The sequence below is a fragment of the Leopardus geoffroyi genome, chromosome A2 (assembly GCF_018350155.1).
Source record: "Leopardus geoffroyi isolate Oge1 chromosome A2, O.geoffroyi_Oge1_pat1.0, whole genome shotgun sequence".
Classification (NCBI taxonomy): domain Eukaryota; kingdom Metazoa; phylum Chordata; class Mammalia; order Carnivora; family Felidae; genus Leopardus; species Leopardus geoffroyi.
This window is the reverse complement of record NC_059331.1, coordinates 18598637-18623207: the sequence shown is the minus strand read 5'-3', so window position 1 is coordinate 18623207 and position 24571 is coordinate 18598637. Positions and strand designations below refer to the sequence as shown.

Here is a 24571-nt window from a genome sequence, read left to right as displayed (position 1 = left end):
AGCCAAGAGGGATCTAGGGAATTATGACTGAGGAACCTGCATCTGGAAAAAATTCCCTCACATTACAAACTTTTAGGAGGGTCCTTTGGGCCCTAAGTGGTGGCACCTTCCAACCAACACTTCTGGACAGGACAGCCCCAGGAGTTCAGGCTGGGACCTTCCCTGCATCCCCCACAGATGCCAGAGGGTCTTCTCAGTGGTCCATTTCAAAGTGGTACAGACTGCTGCCCTGGGACACCCCACTCCTTAGGCCTCTAGCAGCCTTTCCTGGCAAAGTCCCTGCTTCCCTCAGACCTGGTCACTGGCTCTTGACGTTTCAACTCCCCATTCCTCAGGCTAGTTGCAAGGCTGGGCCAACCCGGAGCCATCTGTGGCTGGGTACCGTATGCAATACCTTGGAGGCACTTGCACATAAGGTGGTCAAGGCATCTTTTGGGCAGGCCTACAGTGTGGGCTCCTCTGCTTAGGGAGATAGGAAATGGTCCCTCTGATGGAGTCTGAGCCTCCAGTTAAGTTTCAGAGGCCCCCATGGTGCTGATTCACATCAGAGTGATCCTGTGTCTAGGCCATGAACTATAACAAATCTACTCTGTGGCCAAGTTCAGCCACAGTCACATGTGGACAGTCACATGGATGGGCTGCAGGGAGATGGCACAGGTCAACAGGAAGAGCCTCTGGCTTGAGGTCAAAGAGCCAAAACTTTGTCCCCACATAAGGTGAGCAACCATAGTGGAAGTGGGTGCGAGGGGCCTTTGCTTTGCTGAGTAAAGCAGAGCCATACCCATGAAAGACAATCACTGATCCTGCTGCTAGACATGCAAGCCTCAAACCAACACATGGCTCTTGCCACAAAGGCCACAGGATCACATTCTGAACACAACCTGTTCAGCCCAGCCAGTGCCCTTCAGGTCTAAATTATGAAGCATTTTATTTGATGTTAACTGTTCCCATCTAGAAACAAAAATTAATCTCTTTTCCCCAAAAGTAAGGAAGAGCTTAGCATAGTTACAGCCATTAATAAAATGCTCAGAATCAGTTCCTCAATCCCAATGTTATCTATTTTTACTTTGTCATGTTCTTTCAGCCCTTGTCAGTAAATTTTTTTTTTAAACATAGAAGTCTACATTTCAGTAAGTATTTGAGTTGATGCATCTGGGCAAATGTCATTCTTCAACCCACCCCCAAAGATGCCTTCCCTCGCCAACCCGCATTTCCCGGTGTGCTGTGTTCACAAGAGGTCCATTCAGAGCCAGGGAACACCCACTCCAGGCAGGAAGAAACTGCAGTTCATCTCATGCAGGCGGGGTTGCCACAAAGCTCTCAAGCATCCAAAGAAACGGTCCTTTCATGAGTTCCCCTTCCTGGCCAAAAAAGAGTACCCATTGTTCTCAGGGGAACAATTGGGGGCCCATGCCAGCAGCTGAGAGCACAGTCCCAGGAAGGGCTGCTCCCAGTCTGCAGACATCTTGGGCTGAGGGAAAGTCCACATTGTCTCCAGGCAAGGAGGATAAGGGGAAGCAGGAATGAAAAGCCAACCTTGCAGGCTCTACCAAAATGAGACATCTGAGGGGGCTCTGAAGGGGCAGCCAATCATTCTGAGACACAAAAGATGTCTCTCCTGACCACCCTAGAAAGGAGTGGTAAGAGCATCTCTTGGCACATCATCAGCTTTCTCAGCCTGCCCCTCACTCACTCAAGTCAGAGGAGAGGTACCTGCAGGGAGCTGGCACCAATCCTGAGGGAGGCAAGAGTCGAGACGGATAACTTACACTGTGGCCGGCTCGGGACAGCCAATGATCTATCCAACAAAGGCCAAGCTGGCTTCTGTGGGACCCATTCCCACAAACCCTGATGAAGAGGGAGGGTGCTCTAGGGTTCACAGGCAGCTGTGAGAGCAAAGGACAGTCAACCTGGGGTGAGCTTTGCATACAGGTATCCAGAGTGGTCCAAGAGAGCACATGCAAAGACCACCTGCTTTAGAGTGTCCTAAGCCCACAGAAGAGAAGAGAGCTCCAAGGCACAAGTCTCTCCAGAAGGTCATGCTGGCCACTGGGCCTGGAGGCAGCTCAGAGCCCCTTCTTGCATCATCAGGTCAATGGAATCGATCTGGGAATTAAGTTGAGGTCAATAGCAGCAGATCAATTCTTGAGGCAGAGCTACAAAACAGCAGGAGAAGCAACGGGTGCAGGCCAAGCTGAAACCGGACAAGGGCTGTCTGGACATTAAAAAGTATCAGATGTGGGGCAAAGCAGAGAGTCTAGGACCTCAAGGCTACCTCCTCCAGACAGGTGGGTCCCCTCTTCTTTTACCTTTCTGCCTGGTGTGTAAAGTACAGGGAAGCCCTTGCTTTGGGAAGCTGATGTCACCTGATTAGCACGCTTGGCTAATGTGAAGCAGTACAAACCTCTGCTGTGACTCCTAGAGTTGCCACAAACTTCTGAAATAGTCAGCATACCCACACAGGTTTGACACACACAGGTCAAACAAGACTTGGGCAGGCGGCCAGGGCAGCTCACTTAGAATGTGACGGACTTTTCTATCCCTTCAATAGACTATTGCTTAATCTACTGCGAACACTGAATTAGTCCACCACCAATCCCCATGCATATCCCCTGACTAGTCACAGCAAATATGACAACCACACTATCAAATCTCATCAGATTGCAGGACAGGCCCCTGTTCTGCCTCTGAGTTCTCATTAGGCAATTTGGCCACATCCAAAATGGCTGGAAGACCAACCCTCACCTGAGAACCCCACATAAGGCTTGGACAAGCTTAGTCTCATAGGCTTTGACAATCCAAAGGAGATTTACAGTCACTGAAGGGAAAGGAGAGAGAGAGAGGAGACCAGAGGCCAGATCATGTGGGGCTTGATCCTAAGTGCAGCTCAGTAATGGTTGGGGGAAGGGGAGGTGTTTGCAGATTCAAGCTTTACAAAGATAAGGACATCTCTCTTGCCTCAGTGTGGAAAACAGATGAAAGGGTCAAGATCAGAGGGAGACAGCCTGGGAAGAAATAAGTGGAAGCTTGGATGATGGTAATAGTGATGGATATAATTTGGAGGTCACCCCAAGAACACTCCTTGGGACCAAGATCTGAAATATTCCTCACATACATAAGAATATTGGGCAAGTCATGGTGCCTGGGTGGCTCAGTCGGTTGAGCATCCAACTTTGGCTCAGGTCATGATCTCATGGTTCGTAAGTTCAAGCTCCAAAGCCATTCCAATTCAAATCCTCTGTCCCCCTCTCTGTCTCTATCTCAAAGATAAATAAACATTAAAAAAAAAAAAAAATAAAGGGGTGCCTGGGTGGCTCAGTCGGTGAAGCATCCGACTTCAACTCAGGTCATGATCTCACAGTTTGTGAGTTTGAGCCCCACATCGGGCTCTGTACTGACAGCTCAGAGCCTGAAGCCTGTTTTGGATTCTGTGTCTCCCTCTGTCTCTGCCCCTCCCCCGCTCATTCTCTCTCTCTCCCTCTCTCTCAAAAATGAATAAACATTAAACATTTTTTAATTAAAAATAAATAAAAGCCACATTCCCAAAGAATACATTTTTTTAAATCGCTTGTTTTTGTTTTGATTTTAGAGACAGAGTGCAAGCGCGGGGGGGGGGGGGGTGGGAGGGAGGCGGGGAGAGAAAGACAGAGAGAGAGAACTTAAGCAGGATTCACGCTCAGCGCTGAGCCCAACATGGGCTGGATTCCACCATCCTGGGATCATGACCTTAGCAGAAATCAAGCATTGGATGCTCAACTGAGCCCCTCCCCCCAGGTGCCCCTACAACACACATTTATAGATCATTGTTATAATAAGAAAAAAACCCTCAACTTTTTTTTTTTTCAATGTTTATTTATTTTTGAGAGACAGAGAGAGTGTGTGAGCAGGGAAGGGGCAGAGAGAGAGGGAGACACAGAATTCAAAGCAGGCTCCAGGCTCTAAGCTGTCAGCACAGAGCCTGATGCGGGGCTCAAACCCATGAACCGTGAGATCATGACCTCGGCCAAAGTCAGACGCCCAAACGACTGAGCCACCCAGGAGCCCCTCAACTCTTTTTATATAAAGATTTATCAATCTTGTTTTACATATAGGGAAATGGAAGCTCCAGAGATGAAGTCAGGCTTTCTGATCTGATTTCCCACCCCACACAGCTCTGATGGTAGAAGAATCACACATTTTCATCTGTTCTTCCACAGGCTAATCAGCTACTAAATGGTCTGCTTTCTACAAATAAATGTGCTCAGATAAAATCCTGTTTTCCCAGTAAAATCTCTTTACTCCCCTGATGAATAAGCCTGTTAAATGTCTCTCTGCCAGATACAGCAAATACCCAGCTCACTATATTGATTCAAGGCACCTCTCGTCAAAACTAATGCATGTCAAACATTCTAATGGCCACTGAACAAGGGCAACCACTGCAGGGTTTGGATATTCAAAAGCTCAAACTTGAAGTTGGGCAAGGACTGTACTTCCAAAACTGCCACTCTTCTTTTTCTAATGGTCAAACTAGCTTGTGGCTTCCAGAGGCATTACAAAGATTACATGGAAATCTTCTGCAAACTAGAAAGAGCTCTGTGCAAGCCAGGATCTTCAGAAATATGACCATCTTTGAGATCACAAGGCCCACCCTGGGAACAAGCCATGAACTAAAGAGAAGGGGGCCAACAGGGAAAAGGAAAGGAGCACAAAGAAGGTGCAGGTAAGGAGTGAGTCTGCCCAGATTCAAGGGAAAGGGGCACAGACTCACCTCTCAATGGAAAGAGTGGCCATAGCATTTGTGACCATTTCTAATCTAGATGCCTGGGGCTTATGGGTCAGAGAGGGGAAAGAGGATAAGGACCCACCGAAGGCTGTGTGTGCTTTGACCAATGAGTACAATGGAAGTGTTGCTATGCAAGTTACCAAGCCAGGCCTTAAAAGACTGGCAGCTTCCACTTCCTGTTTCTTGGAATACCCAATCTTGGAACCCAGTTATTGTGCTATAAGGAAATCCAAGCAGCTCATGAAAAGGTCTACATGGAGAGGAACCTAGGACCCTAACCAACAGCCCCAGCTAAGCTCCCTGTCAACAGGCAGCACCAACTTGCCAGCCATTAATAAACCATCTTAGGAGGCACTGGGTGGCTCAGTCAGTTAAGCGACTTCGGCTCAGGTCATGATCTCATGGTTTGTGAGTTTGAGCCCTGCATCGGGCTCTCTTGCTGTCAACACAGAGCCCTCTTTGGATCCTCTGTCTCCCTCTCTCTGCCCCTCCCCAGCTCTTGCACACACACTCTCTCTCAAAAATAAGTAAGCATTTAAAAAAAAAACAAACAAAAAAAAACCCAACATCTTGGAAATGGATCCTCCAGACCCAGATGAGCCATTCTAGCTAGTGCCACGTGAAGCAGAAATGAGGTTCCCAGATGAGTTCTGAATCCCGGAATTCCTGGCCACAAAATTGTGAGCAAAACAAAATGGTTGAGCGTCCAACTCTTGCTTTTGGCTCAGGTCATGATCCCAGGGTCATGGGATCGAGTCCCACACCGGGCTCCTGACTGAACATGGAGCCTGCTTAAGATTCTCTCTCTTCTTCTCCCTCTGCCCCTCCCCAGCACATGTGCTCGCTCTCTCTCAAATAAAAATAAAAACTTTAAAAAGAAAATAGGTTCAAATCATTTAACAGTTCTTATTTCTTGGGTCTAATCCCATGGTTAAAGACAGGAGACCTCTGCCTACACACAAAGCTCTTCCATCAAATCCTAACCTGATGACCAAGAATCTTCCAAATCACAGATGTAAAGGCTTTTTAATGGTAACACCTTCAAAATGAGAGCAAGAATAAAAGTTTAGGATGCTATTCTAGGATATCTGGGAACCCTCTTATAAACATCAGTGGTTGTCCCTCTCTTAAGGTAACTGTACAGGTCCTAGAAGAACTGAGCTCAGAGTTGCTGGAGCTTAGAATGGAAAACTAAAACTAAAAAAACAAAAAACAACTAAAATGCAGATGAGAATTCTCCCTCATTTACGTAAGTTTTATATCCAATCTCACCTTGATGAGTTCTCCATTGGAAGCAATTAAATCCATTGGAATGGTCACTCGAAATGAGCGCCCAACGACAGCCGTGCCATCAGGAATGCCCACCACTGTGGGAACAGCCTCGTGAAGGTCTGAAAGCACTGAGTGCATGGACGCCTCAAGCTGGTTCTCCCAGTCTCTGCTGGCCTCCGAAGGCCAATGGGACTGAGCCACGGCCACAGTGAGCAGAAGAAGAAAGGTCCTCCCCCAGAGGGGGAGCAGCAGCGAGAGGCCCGAAGACATCATCATCCAAGCCTGAGACTACTCAAGCCGACAGTTTCACTAAGAAAGGAGGCAAGTGATGTGGTCCCAGAGCTGGGTCCTCACCGCCCTCTGCACACCGGCTCCATCCCAGGGCCTGAAAGAGAAGAAGAGTAGACTCAGACTTTAGCAAACCCCATGGTTTCAAAGTTGTACACAGGCAGTTACTACCCTTTAAGTGTTCTTGCCAAAAATATCTACCCTGACTTGGATCAAGTCTCACCCTGTGCTGCCCAGTTCAAAGGCATCAGCAACATGTGGCCACTGAGCACTAGAAATGTGGCTGGCCCAGTAAAATACATACTGGGTTTTTAAAAGTTAGCACAGCAGCACCTGGGTGGCTCAATTGGTTGAGCGTCTCTCGATTTCTGCTCAGGTAATAATCTCCCAGTTTTGTGAGTTCGAGCCCCATGTCATGATAGCACAGAGCCTGCTTGGGATTCTCTCTCTCCCTCTCTGCCCCTCCCCCACTGTGTGTGTGCTCGCTCTCTCAAAATAAGTAAACTTTAAAAAATAAAGAAAATAATGAATATTAATAAATGATAAATAATAAAGAAATGTGGGAAATGAAACACATTACTGAAATAAATCCCATCTTCTTTTATTTGAGAGAGACAGGGAGTGTGCACATGCACATGTGCGAGCAGGGAAGGGGAGAGAGAAAATGGAGAGAGAGAATCCCAAGTGGGCTCCATGCTGTCAGTGCAAAGCCCCACTCGGGGCTCGATCTCACAAACCATGAGATTAAGACCTGAGTCGGAAAAAAAAAAAAAAAAAAAAAAAAGACCTGAGTTGATACCCAGAGTGGGACGCTTAACCAACTGAGCCACCCAGGCATCCCCCAATTGCATCTTCTTATTTAAACATATTTTTTTCAGGGCACCTGAGTGGCTCAGTCGGTTAAGTGTCCAACTTCGGCTCAGGTCATGATCTCGCGGTTCATGAGTTCAAGCTCCACAATGGGCTCTGTGCTGACAGCTCAGAGCCTGGAGCCTGCTTCAAATTCTGTGTCTCCCTCTCTCTCTGACCCTCCCCCCTGTTCATGCTATCTCTCTGTCTCAAAAATAAATAAACATTAAGGGGCGCCTGGGTGGCGCAGTCGGTTAGGCGTCCGACTTCAGCCAGGTCACGATCTCGCGGTCTGTGAGTTCGAGCCCCGCATCAGGCTCTGGGCTGATGGCTCAGAGCCTGGAGCCTGTTTCTGATTCTGCGTCTCCCTCTCTCTCTGCCCCTCCCCTGTTCATGCTCTGTCTCTCTCTGTCCCAAAAATGAATAAACGTTGAAAAAAAAAATTTTTTTTTTTAAAATAAATAAATAAATAAATAAATAAACATTAAAAAAAATTTTTTTAATAAATAAATAAACATTTTTTTCATGTGGCTACCAGAACATATTAAATCACGTGTGTGGTTCACATCGTGTATACTGCTGTTGGGCAATGCTGCTCTAGACCTAACTCCCTGTTTACAGCAAACACAGGAGTCATAAAGACACAATCAGACAAGTCTAGAATGTGGACCTTCTACAAGATAATTGGCCTGGTCTGTCCAAATGCTGACACCCCTAAACACAAGGGGGCTGTTCTAGATTTAGGAACAGAAACCAGATGTAGAGTGTGCATCTTGACTGGATCTGAATTTACTTAAAACAAAAAAATTTTTTTAAACCCCAAAAAACAGAAAACACATAAGCCCAGCTTCAAAAGGAGTAATTGGGAATTGCGTCGCTGGGCTGGAGACTGGATTTATTGTTAATGTTCTTAGGTGAGACAATGGTGGGGTGGTTCTATAAGAGACTGTCCTCAATTTTGAAGGATTTACAGCTGAAGTATCAAAAATCTCTGCAATTTACTTTGAAATGTTTCAAGGGGAAAAAAAATGCTGTGTGTGTATGTAGAGATCAAACAATGTGGCAAATGTAACAATTATTACGTCTTAAAACAATGCTTTTGAAGAGACTAAAAAAACCAAAAAACAAAAAAACAAGAATTTGCACAGACAAGTTCAGCAACTGCCCACTCCTCACACCCCAAACACTAATCATAGGATTTGTTTATCAAAAACATATTTGCATGGAGCGCCTGGGTGGCGCAGTCGGTTAAGCGTCCGACTTCAGCCAGGTCACGATCTCGCGGTCCGTGAGTTCGAGCCCCGCGTCGGGCTCTGGGCTGATGGCTCAGAGCCTGGAGCCTGTTTCCGATTCTGTGTCTCCCTCTCTCTCTGCCCCTCCCCCGTTCATGATCTGTCTCTCTCTGTCCCAAAAATAAATAAACGTTGAAAAAAAAAAAATTTAATTAACAAAAACATATTTGCAAACTCCGTGCCCCTAAACAAAACTTATTTGGCCTCTTGCCCCCCACCCCCAAAAGAGAAATTAGAACCCTGCACATTGTCCCTCAAACCCCTCACCCACTTCAGTGCAGGCAGCTCAGAACATTTGCTCCAAGCCTGACAGCCACATAGATGCACTGTGGGACTTGCTGGGTGTCCTCAAGGTGACCACAGTCATAACAAGCAATTTCCCATTCTAGAAAAGAATTAAGCCCTGCCCTGAGCCAAGCGGCCCAGGGGCTACATAATGTTTCCTGACCAGGATAATACAAAGTAAAGAGTATTACTTAAAAGAAAAAAAAAAAAAAAAAAAAAGGCCACTGAAATGGGCAGTGTGTACTGTGAGGTCAATCAAATCCAAACCAATTCCAATAGTTTGGGTTTTTTGTGTTTTGTTTGTGTTGTTACTGATTTTGCCATTCCCATTCTTACTTTGTTTTTGAACTAAAATTCATGAGACAGCCAAAACCCAAGTAAAACAATTTTGAAGGCTGGGAATCCTAACCTACCAAACAAAGACATCATAAAGCTACTGTATTTAAAGCAGTATTATAGCGGCAGACTAGAAGTGGACTCTGAAACCAGAGGAAAAGCCCAAAATCAGCTTGCAAAGGAGCTATTCAAATGACCAGTGGTCATTTATGTAGAAAACCAAATACAGTTAGGTCCTCTCTCCCTTTTCCATCGTAAATAAGATAAATCCCAGGTGGATTACATACACAAATGTAAAAAAGGAGAACTTTAAAAATTTTACAATATAGTGAAATAAATGTCAGGATAAAGAATGATTACATTTAACAAGACATTAAAAAACAAAGCATAAAAGAAAAAAACTGTACTACCACTTCTAAGAATTATGAGATAGATGTATTTTTTCCCATTTCCCACTAAACACAACAAAAAATCCTAGACAGTATATATAAAATAAACATCAGACTCTAAAAAGTTAAGAGAAGAAGGCAGACCAATGAGGGACCCCAGGACTCAAGGAAAGACACAGTGGTGAGTTCCCTGGGTTTTCTTTTTGCCTCATATATCCCAGAATTGAAGCTGAAGAGGCTGGCAACCTAGAAATGCCAACAGATGACACAAAAAACAGTCCCAACAAAAGTCTGCTCTCTTTAGCCAAAGGAGCAGGAAGGGAGTAGCCTAGCAAGACAGAAAACATTTAGACAATAAAGGCTCTATTCTGGCCAAACACCACAGAAAAAAACTGTGGCCCCACTCCCACCCGTGCCAGTAAAGGCCAAGTGGAGAGCCTAAGACTTCCACCCTCATGATGCTGTAATAAGGCTCCCTAATATCCCCACTGGGGCAGTGTCAGAGCAGGCCAAGTAAGGAGCTGGGACTTTCATCCCCACTGGCCAATTAACAATGCACCACCCCTCCTACTCCTCTAGTCCCTAGGTTTCAATGGAAACCAAACCAAGATTTCTATGCCCATCCAAGCAATATAACAGGAGTGTCTCCCCCTACCTGCAGGGATGGTGCTAGAACTTTCACCAGTGCTCAGTGGTAAAGAGGCCTAAGGAACTAGAATTCCCACCCCCCACCCAGCAGTTAAAAAGGACTTTACCAGTCCTCAGGTGTCGAAAAAGGCTGAGTGGGGCAAACAAACAAAAAGCAGACTCTTAAATATAGAGAACTGATAGTTGCCAGAGGGGAAGTAAGTGGGGGAATGGGGAAAATAGATAAAGGTGATTAAGAGGTACAAACTTCCAGTTATAAAATAAATAAGTCATGGAGATAAAAAGTACAGCATAGGGAATATAGTCAGTAATACTGTAATAATGTATGGTGACTACACTTATTGTGGTGAGCACTGAGGAAGGTATACAATTGTTGAATCACTATATTGTATGCCTGAAACTAACAGAACACTGTATGTTAGTTAATTATGCTTCAGTTAAAAAAAAAAAAAAAGGGGGGGGCGCCTGGGTGGCACAGTCGGTTAAGCGTCCGACTTCAGCCAGGTCACGATCTCGCGGTCCGTGAGTTCAAGCCCCGCGTCAGGCTCTGGGCTGATGGCTCAGAGCCTGGAGCCTGTTTCCGATTCTGTGTCTCCCTCTCTCTCTGCCCCTCCCCCGTTCATGCTCTGTCTCTCTCTGTCCCAAAAAAAATAAATAAACGTTGAAAAAAAAAAAAAAAAAGGTGACTGGGTGGCTCAGTCGGTTAAGCGTCCCGACTTCGGCTCAGGTCATGATCTCACAGCTCATGAGTTCGAGCCTCGCGTCGGGCTCCGTGCTGACAGCTCAGAGCCTGCAGCCTGCTTCAGATTCTGTGTCTCCCTCTCTCTCTCTGCCCCTCCCCTGCTCACATCTTTCTCAAAAATAAATAAAAAGTTAAAAAAAAAAAAAAGGTGAGTAAGGAACCTGGACTTCTACCTCTACTTTCCAGTAATGAGGCAGTACACACCTCCCTTACCCTCCCCTGTCAGCAGCAGAGTAGAAGTGGACTGAGGAACTAAAGGGAAAGCCCAAAATCAGCTTGCAAAGGAGCTGTTCAAAGGCACCCGGACCAGTGGTCATTCATGTAGAAAACCAAATACAATTAGGGTCCTCTCTCCCTTCTCCATCATAAATAAGATAAATCCTAGAGTATCCGAAAAAAGCCAGGTTATGGGGTGTCTAGGTGGCTCAGTCAGTTAAGCATCCACCTCTTGATTTTGGCTCAGGTCATGATCCCAGGATCATGGGATTGAGCCCCAATAGGCTCCACACTTAGTGTGGAGCCTGCTTAAGATTCTCTCTCTACCTCTGCCCCTCACCCCACTTGTGCTCTCTCTCTCTAAAAAAAAAAAAAAAATAGAAAGCAACAACAACAACAAAAGGCCAGGCAAAACAGAACTAGAGTTGCAGAACAAAATACAAAATTGTGGGGTTCCTTACTCAGGTAATGGAACTGACTCAGGTAATGATCTCATAGTTTGTGGGACCAAGTCCCATGTTGGACTCTGCGCTGGCAGTGTGGAGCCTGCTTGGAATTCTCTCTCTCCCTCTCTGTCGTTCCTCTGTGTGTGAGCGCGCGCACGCACACACACACATACACCCAGCCTCTCTCAAAAATAAATAAACATTGGGGCGCCTGGGTGGCTGTCAGTTAAGCGTCCGACTTCGGCTCAGGTCACGATCTCGCGGTCCGTGAGTTCGAGCCCCGCGTTGGGCTCTGGGCTGATGGCTTGGAGCCTGGAGCCTGCTTCCGAATCTGTGTCTCCCTCTCTCTCTGCCCCTCCCCCGTTCATGTTCTGTCTCTCTCTGTCTCAAAAATAAATAAACGTTAAAAAAAATTTTTTTTAATAAATAAATAAATAAATAAATATAAAAAAAAAAAAAAAAAAAAAAAAAAAAAAAAGGAGGGAGCCTGAGTAGCTTAAGTGTCTGACTTTGGCTCAGGTCATGATCTCACAGTTTGTGAATTACAGCCCCGCATCAGGCTCTGTGCTGACAACTCAGAGCCTGGAGCCTGCTTGAGATTCTGTGTCTCCCTCTCTCTCTGCCCCTCCGCCACTTGCACTATCTCAAAAATAAATAAACATTTAAAAAAATTTAAAAAAAAAAGAATCTTGACCTAGGGAGATTACCCAGGTGGACCTTTTTTTTTTTTAAATTTACTTTCTTTTGAGAGTGAGAGTGCGACCAGGGGAGGGGCAGACAGAGAAGGGAAGAGAGGATCCAAAGGGGGCTCTGCACCGACAACAGCAAGCCCAATGTGGGGCTCAAACTCACAAACTGAGATCAGGACCTGACCCAGTGTGGGACGTTCAACCAACTGAGGCACCCAGGCGCCCGCCCAGGTGGACCTTAAATCCAACCACAACTGTCATTATAAGAGAGAGGCAGAGCAAGACTACACACACCACAGAGGGAGAAGGAGATGTGAAAATTGAGGAAGAGAATATTGGAGTGATGTGGCCACAAGCCAAGGAATACCAGCAGCTACCAGAAAATAGAATAGACAAGGAATAAACTCATCTCCAGAGTCCGCAGACAGAGCACAGCCCTTGCCAACTCCTTGATTTTGGACTTCTGGTCTCCAGAGTTGTGAGAAAATAAATGTATATTACCTAAGCCACTAAGGTTGTGGTAATTGTTTACAGTAGCCCTAGGAAACTAATTTAAGGTTTAATGAAATCCCTACCAAAATTCTAGAAAGAAATTTTGTAGACATAGACAAGACTATTCTCAAATTTATATGGAGAGGCAGAGGAGCTATAACAGCCAAAAATAATTTTGAAAAAGAAGAAAAAAGAATTATTCTACCTAGTATCAAAACTTAGCTAGTTACAAAAATCAAGACTGCTATTAGTGGAGGGACTAACATAAATCAATGGAACAGAATTGAGAACCCATAAATAGATTATTTATTTATTTTTTTTTTAATTTTAGATTGAGAGAGAAAGAAAGAGAGAGAATCCCAAGCAGACTCCATGCTCAGCACAGAGGCCGATGTGGGGCTCAATCCCACCACCCTGGGATCTTGACCTGAGTTGAAATCAAGAGTTGGATGCTCAACTGAGCCACCCAGGTGCCCCTCAACTGATTTTTGACAAAGATACAAAAGCAATTCAATGGGGGAAAACAGCTTTTTCAACCAATAGCGCAATCCAGATGTCTGTCCTTCAATGGATGAATGGTTAAACAAGCTATGGCATATCCATATCATGGAATACTGAAGAACAATAAAAAAGGAATGAGCTATTGATTGATACACTCGACAACTTGGATGAATCTCAAGGGAATACATACTATATTTTTATACATACATTACATATACATATTATATACATTATATTTTTATAATTTTTTTTTTCCCCACCACGACCCCTATAATGTTCTTGAAGTGACAAAATTACAGAAATGGAGAACAGATTAGTGATTGCAGGGGTTTAAGAGGTGCTCAGGGCATGAAGGAAATAGGTATAGCTATAAAAGGGCCAAGTGAGGGATCCTGTGGTAATGAACACATTCTGTATTCTGATGTATTAATGTCAGCATCCTGGTTGTAATGTTGTACTATAGTTTTGCAAGAGGTTACCATGGGGGGAAGCTGGGTATAAAGCATACATAGGATCTCTGTATTATTTAACATCTGCCATGTAAATCCACAATTATCTCAAAAACTTATTTTAATCTTAAAAAAAAAAGATAAATTAGAATTTGAATTTTAGGGATGCCTGGGTGGGTCACTCAGTAATGTGTCTGACTCTTGGTTTCAGCTCAGGTCATGATTTCATGGTTCGTGAGTTCGAACCCCACATCAGGCTGGGCCTGGGATTCTCTTTCTCTCTCTCTGTCCCTCCCCTCTCTTTCTCTCTCAATAAATAAGTAAACTTAAAAAAAAAATTTTAAAGAAAGAACCAAAAGTTAGAACATTAAAAAAAAAATTTTTTGAATTTTAAATTTCTATACAGTAAAGGACATCATAAAGAAAGTTAGAAGGACCAACCCCAGCCTGGGAGAGAGCTTTTCCAATGCATATGATGGCTAAAGGATCTCCATCAAAATACATCAAGTGCCCTAAAATAATAAAAATTGGTTGAAGCGAAAAGAAGTAAACTCACAGAAAAAACCTAAATAGCAGTCAACATACAAAAAGATGGTTCAACCTCACTAATAATCAGGGGGGAAAAAATTAAAGCAACATGAAAAACCATTCCATGCCAATGCGAATGGGTGAAAATGTTCAAATGTTGTATCATGGAGGGGATGAAACAGAGAACACACCACACAGCTGGGCCCTTCCACTCCTAGACACACACCCTGAGGAATATACAGGCAGAGATACATGTATGCACACATACACACAGAGACAGAGTGAACACTGAAATGCTAGAAACAATGCCAACGTCCATCAACTGAGAAAGCATCAACAGGCACTTCACGCCATGGGAACTCAGTAGGACAATTAAAATGAACTAAAATTTAAGAAACAAAATTGATAAACCTCAAAAAATGTTTAGCAGAAAATGCCCATTGCATAAAGATGTAAATACTATTTATGCAAAATGTTTATATATAGTTTATACATTCATATGTTTGTAATAAATAAAATCATGCACATGATCTTCAGGGCCAAGTTCAGAATCATGGTCACTCTAGAAAGAGAGGGCTAAGGGAAAAGGAGGGATTTACAAGGGTCTCCAAATTGATAACTGCTTTCCTTCCTAAAATAGGACCTTACAAAAAATACAACAAAGGGACACATGGGTGGCTCAGTCAGTCAAGCACCCGACTTCGGCTCAGGTCATGATCATGATCAGTTCATGAATTTGAGCAAGCCTGCTTTGGATCCTCAGTCTCTCTCTCTGCCCCTCCCCCACTTGCGCACATTCTCTCTCTCTCAAAAATAAACATTAAAAAAAATACAATAGAACATTAAGGTATAAAAAAAAAAGCTCAGTGGCAGATATACTCAGGTTATGTGTAATGTTGATCTATGTTCTCTGCTAAGGACTTGAAAACATGTGAAGGTAAAGGTCTTGGCTCTTACCATCATTTCAAACTAATAAAAATTCTAAAACAGTAGAGCAGCACTACAAGAGAGCAGCAAACAACAGAGCAAACAATAGAGCAGCACTCCTGCTCCATTTTACCTCTCTGTGTCTTCTTTACCACCTTCTCAGGACTGAAAAGCCCTGTCCTCATTCATGTGTCTGGCATATTCTGAACAGCATCCAGATTGCAGCCCCTGGGGCTACTGCCCTGTCCCAACCTCATCACTGTCCACCTCTACCTCCTGGTGTACATGTCACTCAGGTTTACATATTCCTAGTTTCTAAGACAGCACTTGTTTCCTCAAGGCTCAGAAAAACACATAGAGCTGCTCTGCAAAGGTATGAAAAAGGATTTGAAATTCACCTACCTTAGAAAATTAATGAAGATGTTTTATCATTTGGCATGATCCCACACACTCATCAGTGCTAGATAAATAACAGATATAACACTGTCCTCCTTCCTGTTTCCACTACCTTGTTCTATCCCAAGGCTACAGGTGACCAGGCAGCTCTCATGGGATTTCAGACCCATTCCTCAATAGGGACTTCTCCTCCCAGCCACCACTAGATGGCTGGGTCACTTTTGCCCATTACAGACTTACCAACAGTGTTAAGTGCCACACTTCTTCAAGGGAACACCAAATGACCAGGGACTTAGAAGCTGGGGCCCTGTGGGCATCGGCTCCAAAAACCACTTAACTCCCAGTGACTGCTGCAGGGTCCTCTACCAGAAAAGGCAAAGAAGGAACCACTCTTGACTCCTCGATACCCAGGTTCACCGTACTCTGGGTAGAGGTCTTCTACTCAGATCCCTATCAAGTGCCCCAAGTTAAAGGTTTGTCTTTGAACTCTTTTCTGTGTTTTTGTGTCTCCCAGTTTCTTAACAGTCTGTGCCTTCATACCCCTTTTATAGCTTAGTTTATCACTTAACTTTTAAAAATGTCTGTCTTTTGTTTCATACTATTTTATTTTTTAATGTTTATTTATTTTTGAGAGAAAGAGAGTGTGAGTGGGGAAGGGGCAGACAGAGAGGGACACAGAATCCGAAGCAGGCTCCAGACTCTGAGCTGTCATCACAAAGCCCGACACGGGGTTCGATCCCACAGGCTGAGAGATCATGACCTGAGCTGAAGTCAGATGCCCAACCGACTAAGCCATCCAGGAGTCCCTGTTTTGTACTATTTTAAATTGTAATTTTGGAGTTTACTGTTGCATACTGCTTCTCTTAATGGCCTTTCCTTTATTACACATTTTAATTCTTATTGAGTAAATGGCTCAGCTTGACCAACACCCTACAAGACTGTAAGATGTGGAGGGGCAGGGACACATTTGTCACAGTCACTGACCCATGCTAATCACACATAGTTCCAGATACACACCTAATGAATGAATGGGGAGGCTACAAGAATGGTTTTTTTAGCTTCTTCCTATCTCTTTACTCTTTAATTTACTTATTTGTCTACTTCTTAGACCCAGTTGATCTTTTACTTTGCTAATCGGATTCTCCCTTTAAAAATTCTCAGCTTATTTGAAAACAGCAATAGAACGAGACACACCCTGTCCTACCCGGAACATAAGCTCAGTCTGCTATCTGTGGACACATGATGATGTGAAGTATCTGTTTCATGGGTATGACTAAGTGCCTCTGCATTTAGCAAGCAGACGATGTCCAGGGCACAACTCCAAAGGCTGTATGTTGGTTTTCCATGCTCTAGGGAGAAAAGATCTTTTTCAAACTTGGCAAAAAGCAGCCTTGTGTCTTTCTGATGCTGGATTCCTATAAGCAAGGGTCACATCTCCCCGTGCTAGGAACTTGGCAGGCTGCATTCAAACACCCAAACTAGGACATCCCACTGGAAGGTCTTTACATAGTCTCTTACTCACACACTTGGTCATTCAGAGATGGAGGCACTCCAGAGATCCTCCTCTTCATTTTTTTCAGGGAACAAGGCCCAAAGAGAGGTAACATTCAACCATGGTCACTCACACAGAGCCTGTGGCCAAAATATGGAGAAGGTGCTCTGGAACCAGAGAAAGACTACAGACAGAATCACCCAGTCTTCCTGACACAGCCACTCATTTTAATACTGCATACATGCACTCACATTATATCCTCTAGAACACAGGAAGTGCTCAGGGAAGCCCAAGAATATGTATGTCTCAGCTGAACTCACAACCTTCTGGCTAACAGAAGCTGCCCAAGATCTCCTACCAAAAAATGGGTAGTGGGTATGGGTAACTCATTCCTCTGTACCAGTACCCAGTGCAGTGTCTGCCACTAAGTCTGAGCTCAGTGCTGCCCTTGACCCCAGTGAAATACAACTCTGTGAAGAGGGACCTTCCCAGAGCTTAGTGAAGCCCCTGCTCTCTGAACACATGCTCAACAGTCGTAACATACAGTGTGAAAAATGGGCATAGCTGCCAGGCAGTTCCATCCCTTAGTCCCAGACAATTCACCCTAGGGAGCAGAAAAACCTTAAAAGTGTTATAACCTGCAAAGCCTGGACACAGCATAGCCCTTTGGGACACTGCTATCCCAGAGCAGCCAATGATTCTGCCCTCTCCCTCTTCTCTTGGCAAAGGCCTATCCTCCTGCCCACTAGCACCAGGGAAGAGAGCCCCACGGTACCCTAGGTACCTATCACCCCCTCTCTGGGCCAGGTGAACATTCAGCACCAAACAGCACCACAGAGCTTGTTATGGGGTAGATGAAGAATATCTGAGCAGGGGACCTCCACCAGTCTCCTGGGGCATGGGTCCCCAACAGCGAAAGGACAGGCTGAGGTAGGAAGCCCAGGGGGCCCCAGACCCTGCGACCCATTTCAGATAAGTGCCCTCACTCAGAGGAACCAAATCTAGTTGGGGTTGGAGCTGGTAATCCTCTGCATCTGCCAATGGCCACACCAACACTTCCTTTCTCCAACCATGACCTTGGGGACTCTCCAGTGATGCGCAGAAATAAAAAGTCAAGTTTTCAGCAATGCCTAAGAGGTGGTATCTTTTGTATACCAAAATACATAATATCTGCCCTGGAGCCAGGTGTATTTCAAGTTTACCAAATCAATCAGCAGGAACACAACTAGGGAATCAAAAGCATTATACAGTGACAGGTGAGGACCCCAAGCTTCCAAGGACCCGAGTTTAGCAGGAAAGAATCCTTCTGGCCCTTTCTGTCACTGATACTAACCCCTATCTATATATGACTAAAGCACATGCCTTGTGTGAGGGTGGGACAGGGAAGGACATACATCCATGAGGAACAAGCTCTTATGACCCTACTCTGTCCAGACAGTCTTGGTCCCTGGAAACTAGAATATTCCAATGGAAGCCCGGCTCCAGGAAAGAAGCAACTCTCTTCTGCTCAGGCTGCCTCCCCAGAGCTAATGAATGTCCCATGCACACAGGAAGCTCAGTCAGTAAATGCTTTCCACTCAGTAAACACGAGGAACAAATGCGTATGTGGCACCAACTCAATTCATAGTAAACTTAAATGTTTCCTCATATGCAGAAAAGCCCACAGAGAATGAAACTAAGATATCTTTTTTTTTCTTATTTTTTTTTTCAACGTTTATTTATTTTTGGGACAGAGAGAGACAGAGCATGAACGGGGGAGGGGCAGAGAGAGAGGGAGACACAGAATCGGAAACAGGCTCCAGGCTCTGAGCCATCAGCCCAGAGCCCGACGCGGGGCTCGAACTCATGGACCGCGAGATCGTGACCTGGCTGAAGTCGGACGCTTAACCGACTGCGCCACCCAGGTGCCCCTGAAACTAAGATATCTTAACTAAAATTCTGAAAGAACAGCTCCCTAGTAGTTTCTGCTCTCTAAGAATGAAGGAAAAGTTGTGAGATTCAACCCATTATTAACCACACAAGATGAGTCTGATGCAGAGGCAGCCCACCCCACCACTCCCAGGAACCACCACTCTCAAATAGCTAGGTTACCTAAAAATAGTACTTAAACTCTCAAACTGCTTCTTTTCACCATAGTAATTAAAACATTTAAGGAGGGGTGCCTGGGTGCCTTAGTCGGTTGAGCATCCGACTCTTGATTTCGGCTCAGGTCATGATCCCAGGGTTGTGGGACCGAGCCCCACAATGCGCTCTGCACTGAGCATGAGGTCTGCTTAAGATTCTCTCAGGGTGCCTGGATGGCTCAGTCAGTTAAGCATGACTCAGGTCATGATCTTGTGGTTCACAGGTTTGAGCCCCACGTCAGGCTCTCTGCTGTCAGCGTGGAGCCTGCTTCAGATTCTCTGTCCCCCTCTCTCTCAGCCCCACCCCCACGGTTTCTCTCTCTCAAAATGAATAAACTTAAAAAAAAATTCTCTCTCTCTCTCTCTGCCCCATCCTCCGCTCACACACTCTCCCAAATAAATAAATAAATAAATAAATAATTTAAGGAAATGAGACTTTCTTTTTAAACCAAACTGAGATAATAAAGTTCAAATGGTTTTGAAAAAGTCAAAAGCAAAAACCTAACTGAAACAACCACTTTAGGGTTCAGACACTCGAAATTAAAATGTCAAATATCAGTCTAACGTTAATATAAAAATTCTACAGGGTTAACTAGTTTAAAACTGCTCAAACTGAGGGGTGCCTGGGTGGCTCAGTCGGTTAAGCATCTGACTTCAGCTCAAGTCATGATCTCACGGTTAATGGGTTCGAGCTCTGCGTTGGGCTCTGTGCTGACAGCTGGGAGCCTGGAGCCTGATTTGGATTCTGTGTCTCCTTCTTCCTCTACCCATCCCCCACTCGTGCTCTGTCTCTGTCTCTCTCTCTCTCTCAAAATAAACATTGAAAAAAAAAATTTTTTTTAACTGCTCTGATGGCCAACAGGATGTACTCCACACAGTGGAAAACAATAGTGCGAAGTAATTGTTTATTTGGGATCCAAATACCAAAGACGGGCAGCTTTCTCTGCTTTCAGTTAAAAATGGGCCTTTTTCACTCCTTGGCACCAGATGAAGAAGGTGTTGAACCAAGTCAAAAGATTCAAGGTGTCACCTCAAAAGCACTGACAGCTCCAGAAGCAGATGAGGACTCCTAACATGAGGCAAGTTCCTGACTGACTTGTGCACTGTGGGAATATCATTAGAGGTATGGGGGCAGCCCCAGAGAGACACCATCAAGGAGCTGGAGAACCCACCAAAGGAGTCTAGGGTTACACACACAGCAAAAGACTTAAAGTAAAAATATGTGGGAGAAAAAACTTACCATCTCTGAAAGGCAAACACTATACAATCATCTATTAGAAAAGCTGCTTCGACACTGTTCTCACTTGGAAAACTCTTGCAAATTCTCACTTATCACAGATACCAAAAGTAGAGGGAGGTACAGGAAGGGCAATGGTTTCTGCTGATGGTGGTTTGGTTTTTTCAACAAAGGCAGGAAGGAAGCAAAGGTTTAATACCTGGGTACAAACTCACTCAGGTACAAACATGTCCTAGAGGAAGAGAAGAAGGACAAGGTTCAAAAATCCAGGGCTGCAGGCCATTTTCCACCGGACTGTGGTTTTTCATCTGGGTCAATTTTTCACATCTTCTGTGACAAAACTCACTGAGAAAACCGTTCATTCTACACTCTACTGACCTCAGTATGCCACTTGCTGTTAAACATTACTCACCATTGAACTTCACACTCAACAATGGTTAAGATGGTAAATCCTGTTAGATGTTTTTTATCACAATTAAAAAATACTTTAATGGGGCACCTGGGTGGCTCGGTCAGTTAAGCATCTGACTATTGATGTCAGCTCAGGTCATGATCTCATCATTTGTGGGATCAAGCCCCGCAATGGACTGCATGCTGAAAGCACGGCAGAGCCTGCTGGAGAGTCTCTTTCTCCCTCTCTCTCTACCCCTCTCCTGCTTGCATGTGTGCGTGCATGCTCTCTCTCTCAAAATAAATAAATAAACTTAAAAAAAAAAAAGGCTTTAATGGGTCAGATGGTAAGTTTTATGTATTTTTACCACAATTATAATCTTTTTTTAAAAAAACACATTATTCAGAGTCATACTAATTAGACTTCAGAAAAAACACTTATAAGGCTTAGGTCCCGTCTTAATCATTGATGCCCAGGTAGGGCACGGAAGACAGAAAAGGGTAAACTGATGGGGCGCCTGGATGGCTCTGTCAGTTGAGCGTCCGACTGCAGCTCAGGTCATGGCCTCGCAGTTTGTGAGTTTGAGCCCCACGTCGGGCTCTGTGCTGACAGCTCAGAGCCTGAAGCCTGCTTCAGATTCTGTGTCTCCCTCTTTCTGCCCCTCCCCAACTCATGCTCTGTCTCGCTCTCAAAAATAATAAGTAAATGTTTAAAAATTTTTTTAAAAAAAGAAAAGGGTAAACTGAGCCCAAAAACAAGGATCATCTGGCTGCAGCAGCTGGACTGGGAAGTGGAGAGTAAATGTGAGAGGAGGGCAGCCAGACTCAGCAATATCCAAGTGAGAATGAATTACCACATCCGCATACCCGTGTGGCATCCAAGAACCCAATTAAAGCAAATTACAATTATCTCAAGACGGCCCAACAATAATTACACTTCAGTGCATATTTACCGACTACCTACCCTGGGCTAGGTGTGAAGCTTCATTTGCTATGCATGCAGCCTTCCCAAATTTCATAGAAAAATATTCAATTAAGCTTTACATATATTACTAAGTCATAAAACACAAGAGCTAATAAAACTAAGTACTTATGTATTATAAATAGGCAAATTTACAAACACCAAGTGCTTACTGGAAACTAAAAAGTTTCCTTCTGTCTCCCCAAACTTCCCCTAGCTATCCAAACCCCTCCCCATCTCAGCACAAAGGTAGAGTGGAACTATGCTGTGAGGGCAGGCTGGTCAATGTCTGTCCAGGTCAAAGCTGGATGCCGAGGGCTGCCCAGAGAGCAAAAGAGTCAGAAGGGGTCCACTGCTGGAGTCTCGGCAGCATGTCCTCTGCTGCCCTCTCTCACAGTAGATGCCTAGCACCAAGCAGGCACTCTGGCAGACATCAGAGCACAGGGAAATGGTTTCCATTAAATCCCTGAAATGACTCACAAAAGCAGTCATCACCTGATTTCACACTTTGAAGTTAAAAACTGAGTTTTCTGATTTTTTTTCCCATTATATCAGATTACAAATAAGTGCCATAGCTCACAACTAATATGCTAATCTGACTTCATGAATTAAGTTGAGAGAAAGTATGCCTTCTGACCTCACTGGCTAATCAAACTCCAAAACAGAGGAGTGAGATGAAATACCAGAGTGGTCCCAGCCACCCCCAGCTCCCTACTCAGATCCCTCCTTACCACAGCCCTTGGCCCTGCCAACAGCCTCCTCACAATACAGGTGCCTAAGAGGGGTGTCCTCGCCCTGGTGAACGGGAGTTCTTGCACCCTTCCTGTAAGGTTGCCATCGCACCAAGTGTTTAGGCAAATACTTCAAACTTCAGTGTTTAAAGTTGTGACCTGCTTTGGCTACATTCTTGTTTTGGGCCACATTCTTAAGGCTCAACCATCAAGAATATTTCAACCATGCCAGAAACTGCCAGACCAACAAATCCTGTTTATAAAAGGACAAGACACAACTAGCACCCACTCCATTTGCTCAGGCTTTTTTGCTAGCTGGATTCCTTCCCTCCCACATACGGCTCTAATTGGCTTTTCTACCCACCTCGCCTTACAACAGCTACAAAATCTAAATCATTACAAACTTCGCTGGTAGGCTTTAGAGGTGTGCTTCTGAAGGCTATAGGAAAACGGCCAAAAGATGGCCTTGCAGACTCTTGGAACCCCTCCTCTGCAAAGCCACGGCTACTCTCCCATCAGGCAGTGAGGCAAGGACAATGCCGAGCAGGACAGGGACGCCTGACACATTGACCTCGCAATCAGGCTTGCCTAGAGGGGCACCAGCTCCCAGTAAACTGGTGAAGGCAAAACTGGGCCAGGCCTTGTGAGCACCTGCATTGCTAGTGTCTCCCAGAAGAGGATGCTTGGGTTGCTCCTCAAGGAGATTCAGAGAATCTAAATCTCCTTTCTCCTTAGACTTAGACAAATGTGTCTAGTTCAGGCACCTCCACACCAGGTATGATGGAGAAAACCTGTTACTCCCAAGTGCTTGCCTCTTCCTCCGAGCTCCAGGTGATCCCCAGCTGGCATCTGTCACATTGAATTTATACCCAGGCTAGCACAATTAAAGAAATCCTTGAAGATGCCCTTGTCCTCACCTCCCGAGGTCTCTACCTCCTCTTTTTACAGACTCTGATCATTCCCTTAGCACAAAGGCAAAAGTGCACTTTCACTCAGTAGTCATTATTTGAAAATGAATTCCTGTATTTTAGAACCTAAGGATTAAAAATTGAAAGCAAAAAGGGATAAGGTAAGGACAAATGCCAGAGATCTCCCATCTTATCACAAAAGTTCAACTATAATTTACATATCCCCAAGGACTGGGGAGAACGTGGCAACTACAAAGCACTTTTCAGTGGAGGCCAGAATCTCCTGATATATGAAAGGTGCTTTCTTCTTTCAGAGTTGGGATCTCCTTAATTTCCAAACTGGGCCATTATCAGACATAGATGGATTCCTACAGCTCTGGAAGACAGAGATCCCACCAGCCCCAGCTTAATTTTTCAGATGTTTTACCTTTATTTCCCATGAATCTTCAACTGGCTTCACTTCTAAAGTGAACATATACAGGGGTGCCTGGCTGGCTCAGATGGAAAAGCATGAGACTCTCAATCTTGGGGTCGTGAGTTGGAGGCCCCATGTTGGGCACAGAAACGACTCACTGACTGACTGACTGACTGACTAAATAAATAAATAAATAAATAGGGATGCCTGGGTGGCTCATGGCTCAGTCAGTTAAGCATCCAACTCTTGATCTCGGCTCAGGTCATGATCTCTCAGCTTGCTGAGTTCCAGCCCCCTGTTGGGCTCTCTCTCTCTGCCCCTCCCATGCTCACGCTCTCTCTCCCAAAATAAATAAACTTAATAAATAAATAAATATTTATAAAGTGAGCGCACAGGCACCCTACCCTTCCCAGGCTCTATGTAGTTATCTGGACTGGGAACTGACTACTTAAAAGGCCTCATTTGTAAGCAGAAAATTTATCTTCTATCTTCTCGTTGTACACCAGGCCAATGAATCTTAAATCAAAAGTTCTGTGGTCTTAAGAATAGACCTAATTGGGGCGCCTGGGTGGCTCAGTCAGCTAAGCGTCCGACTTCAGCTCAGGTCACGATCTCGCAGTTCATGGGTTCGAGCCCCGCGTTGGGCTCTGTGCTGACGGCTCAGAGCTTGGAGCCTGTTTCAGATTCTGTGTCTCCCTCTCTCTCTGACCCACCCCGTTCATGCTCTATCTCTCACTGTGTCAAAAATAAATAAACGTTAAAAAAAAAAAAAAAGAATAGACCTAATTAAGAGTCAGGAACCTCCTC

General features: G+C 44.7%; 1 protein-coding gene across 5 annotated transcripts in view; it reads right to left on the bottom strand.

Moving 5' to 3' along the window:
- Window positions 1–24571, bottom strand: part of DAG1 (dystroglycan 1) — a 72161-nt gene that overhangs the window by 13920 nt on the left and 33670 nt on the right. For all 5 annotated transcript variants that reach the window (XM_045496849.1, XM_045496848.1, XM_045496850.1 and 2 more), the window contains one exon: window positions 6035–6419. In XM_045496849.1, coding sequence (XP_045352805.1) covers window positions 6035–6310 — 276 coding nt within the window. In that variant the 5' untranslated portion in view covers window positions 6311–6419. The remainder of the gene's footprint in view (window positions 1–6034; window positions 6420–24571) is intronic.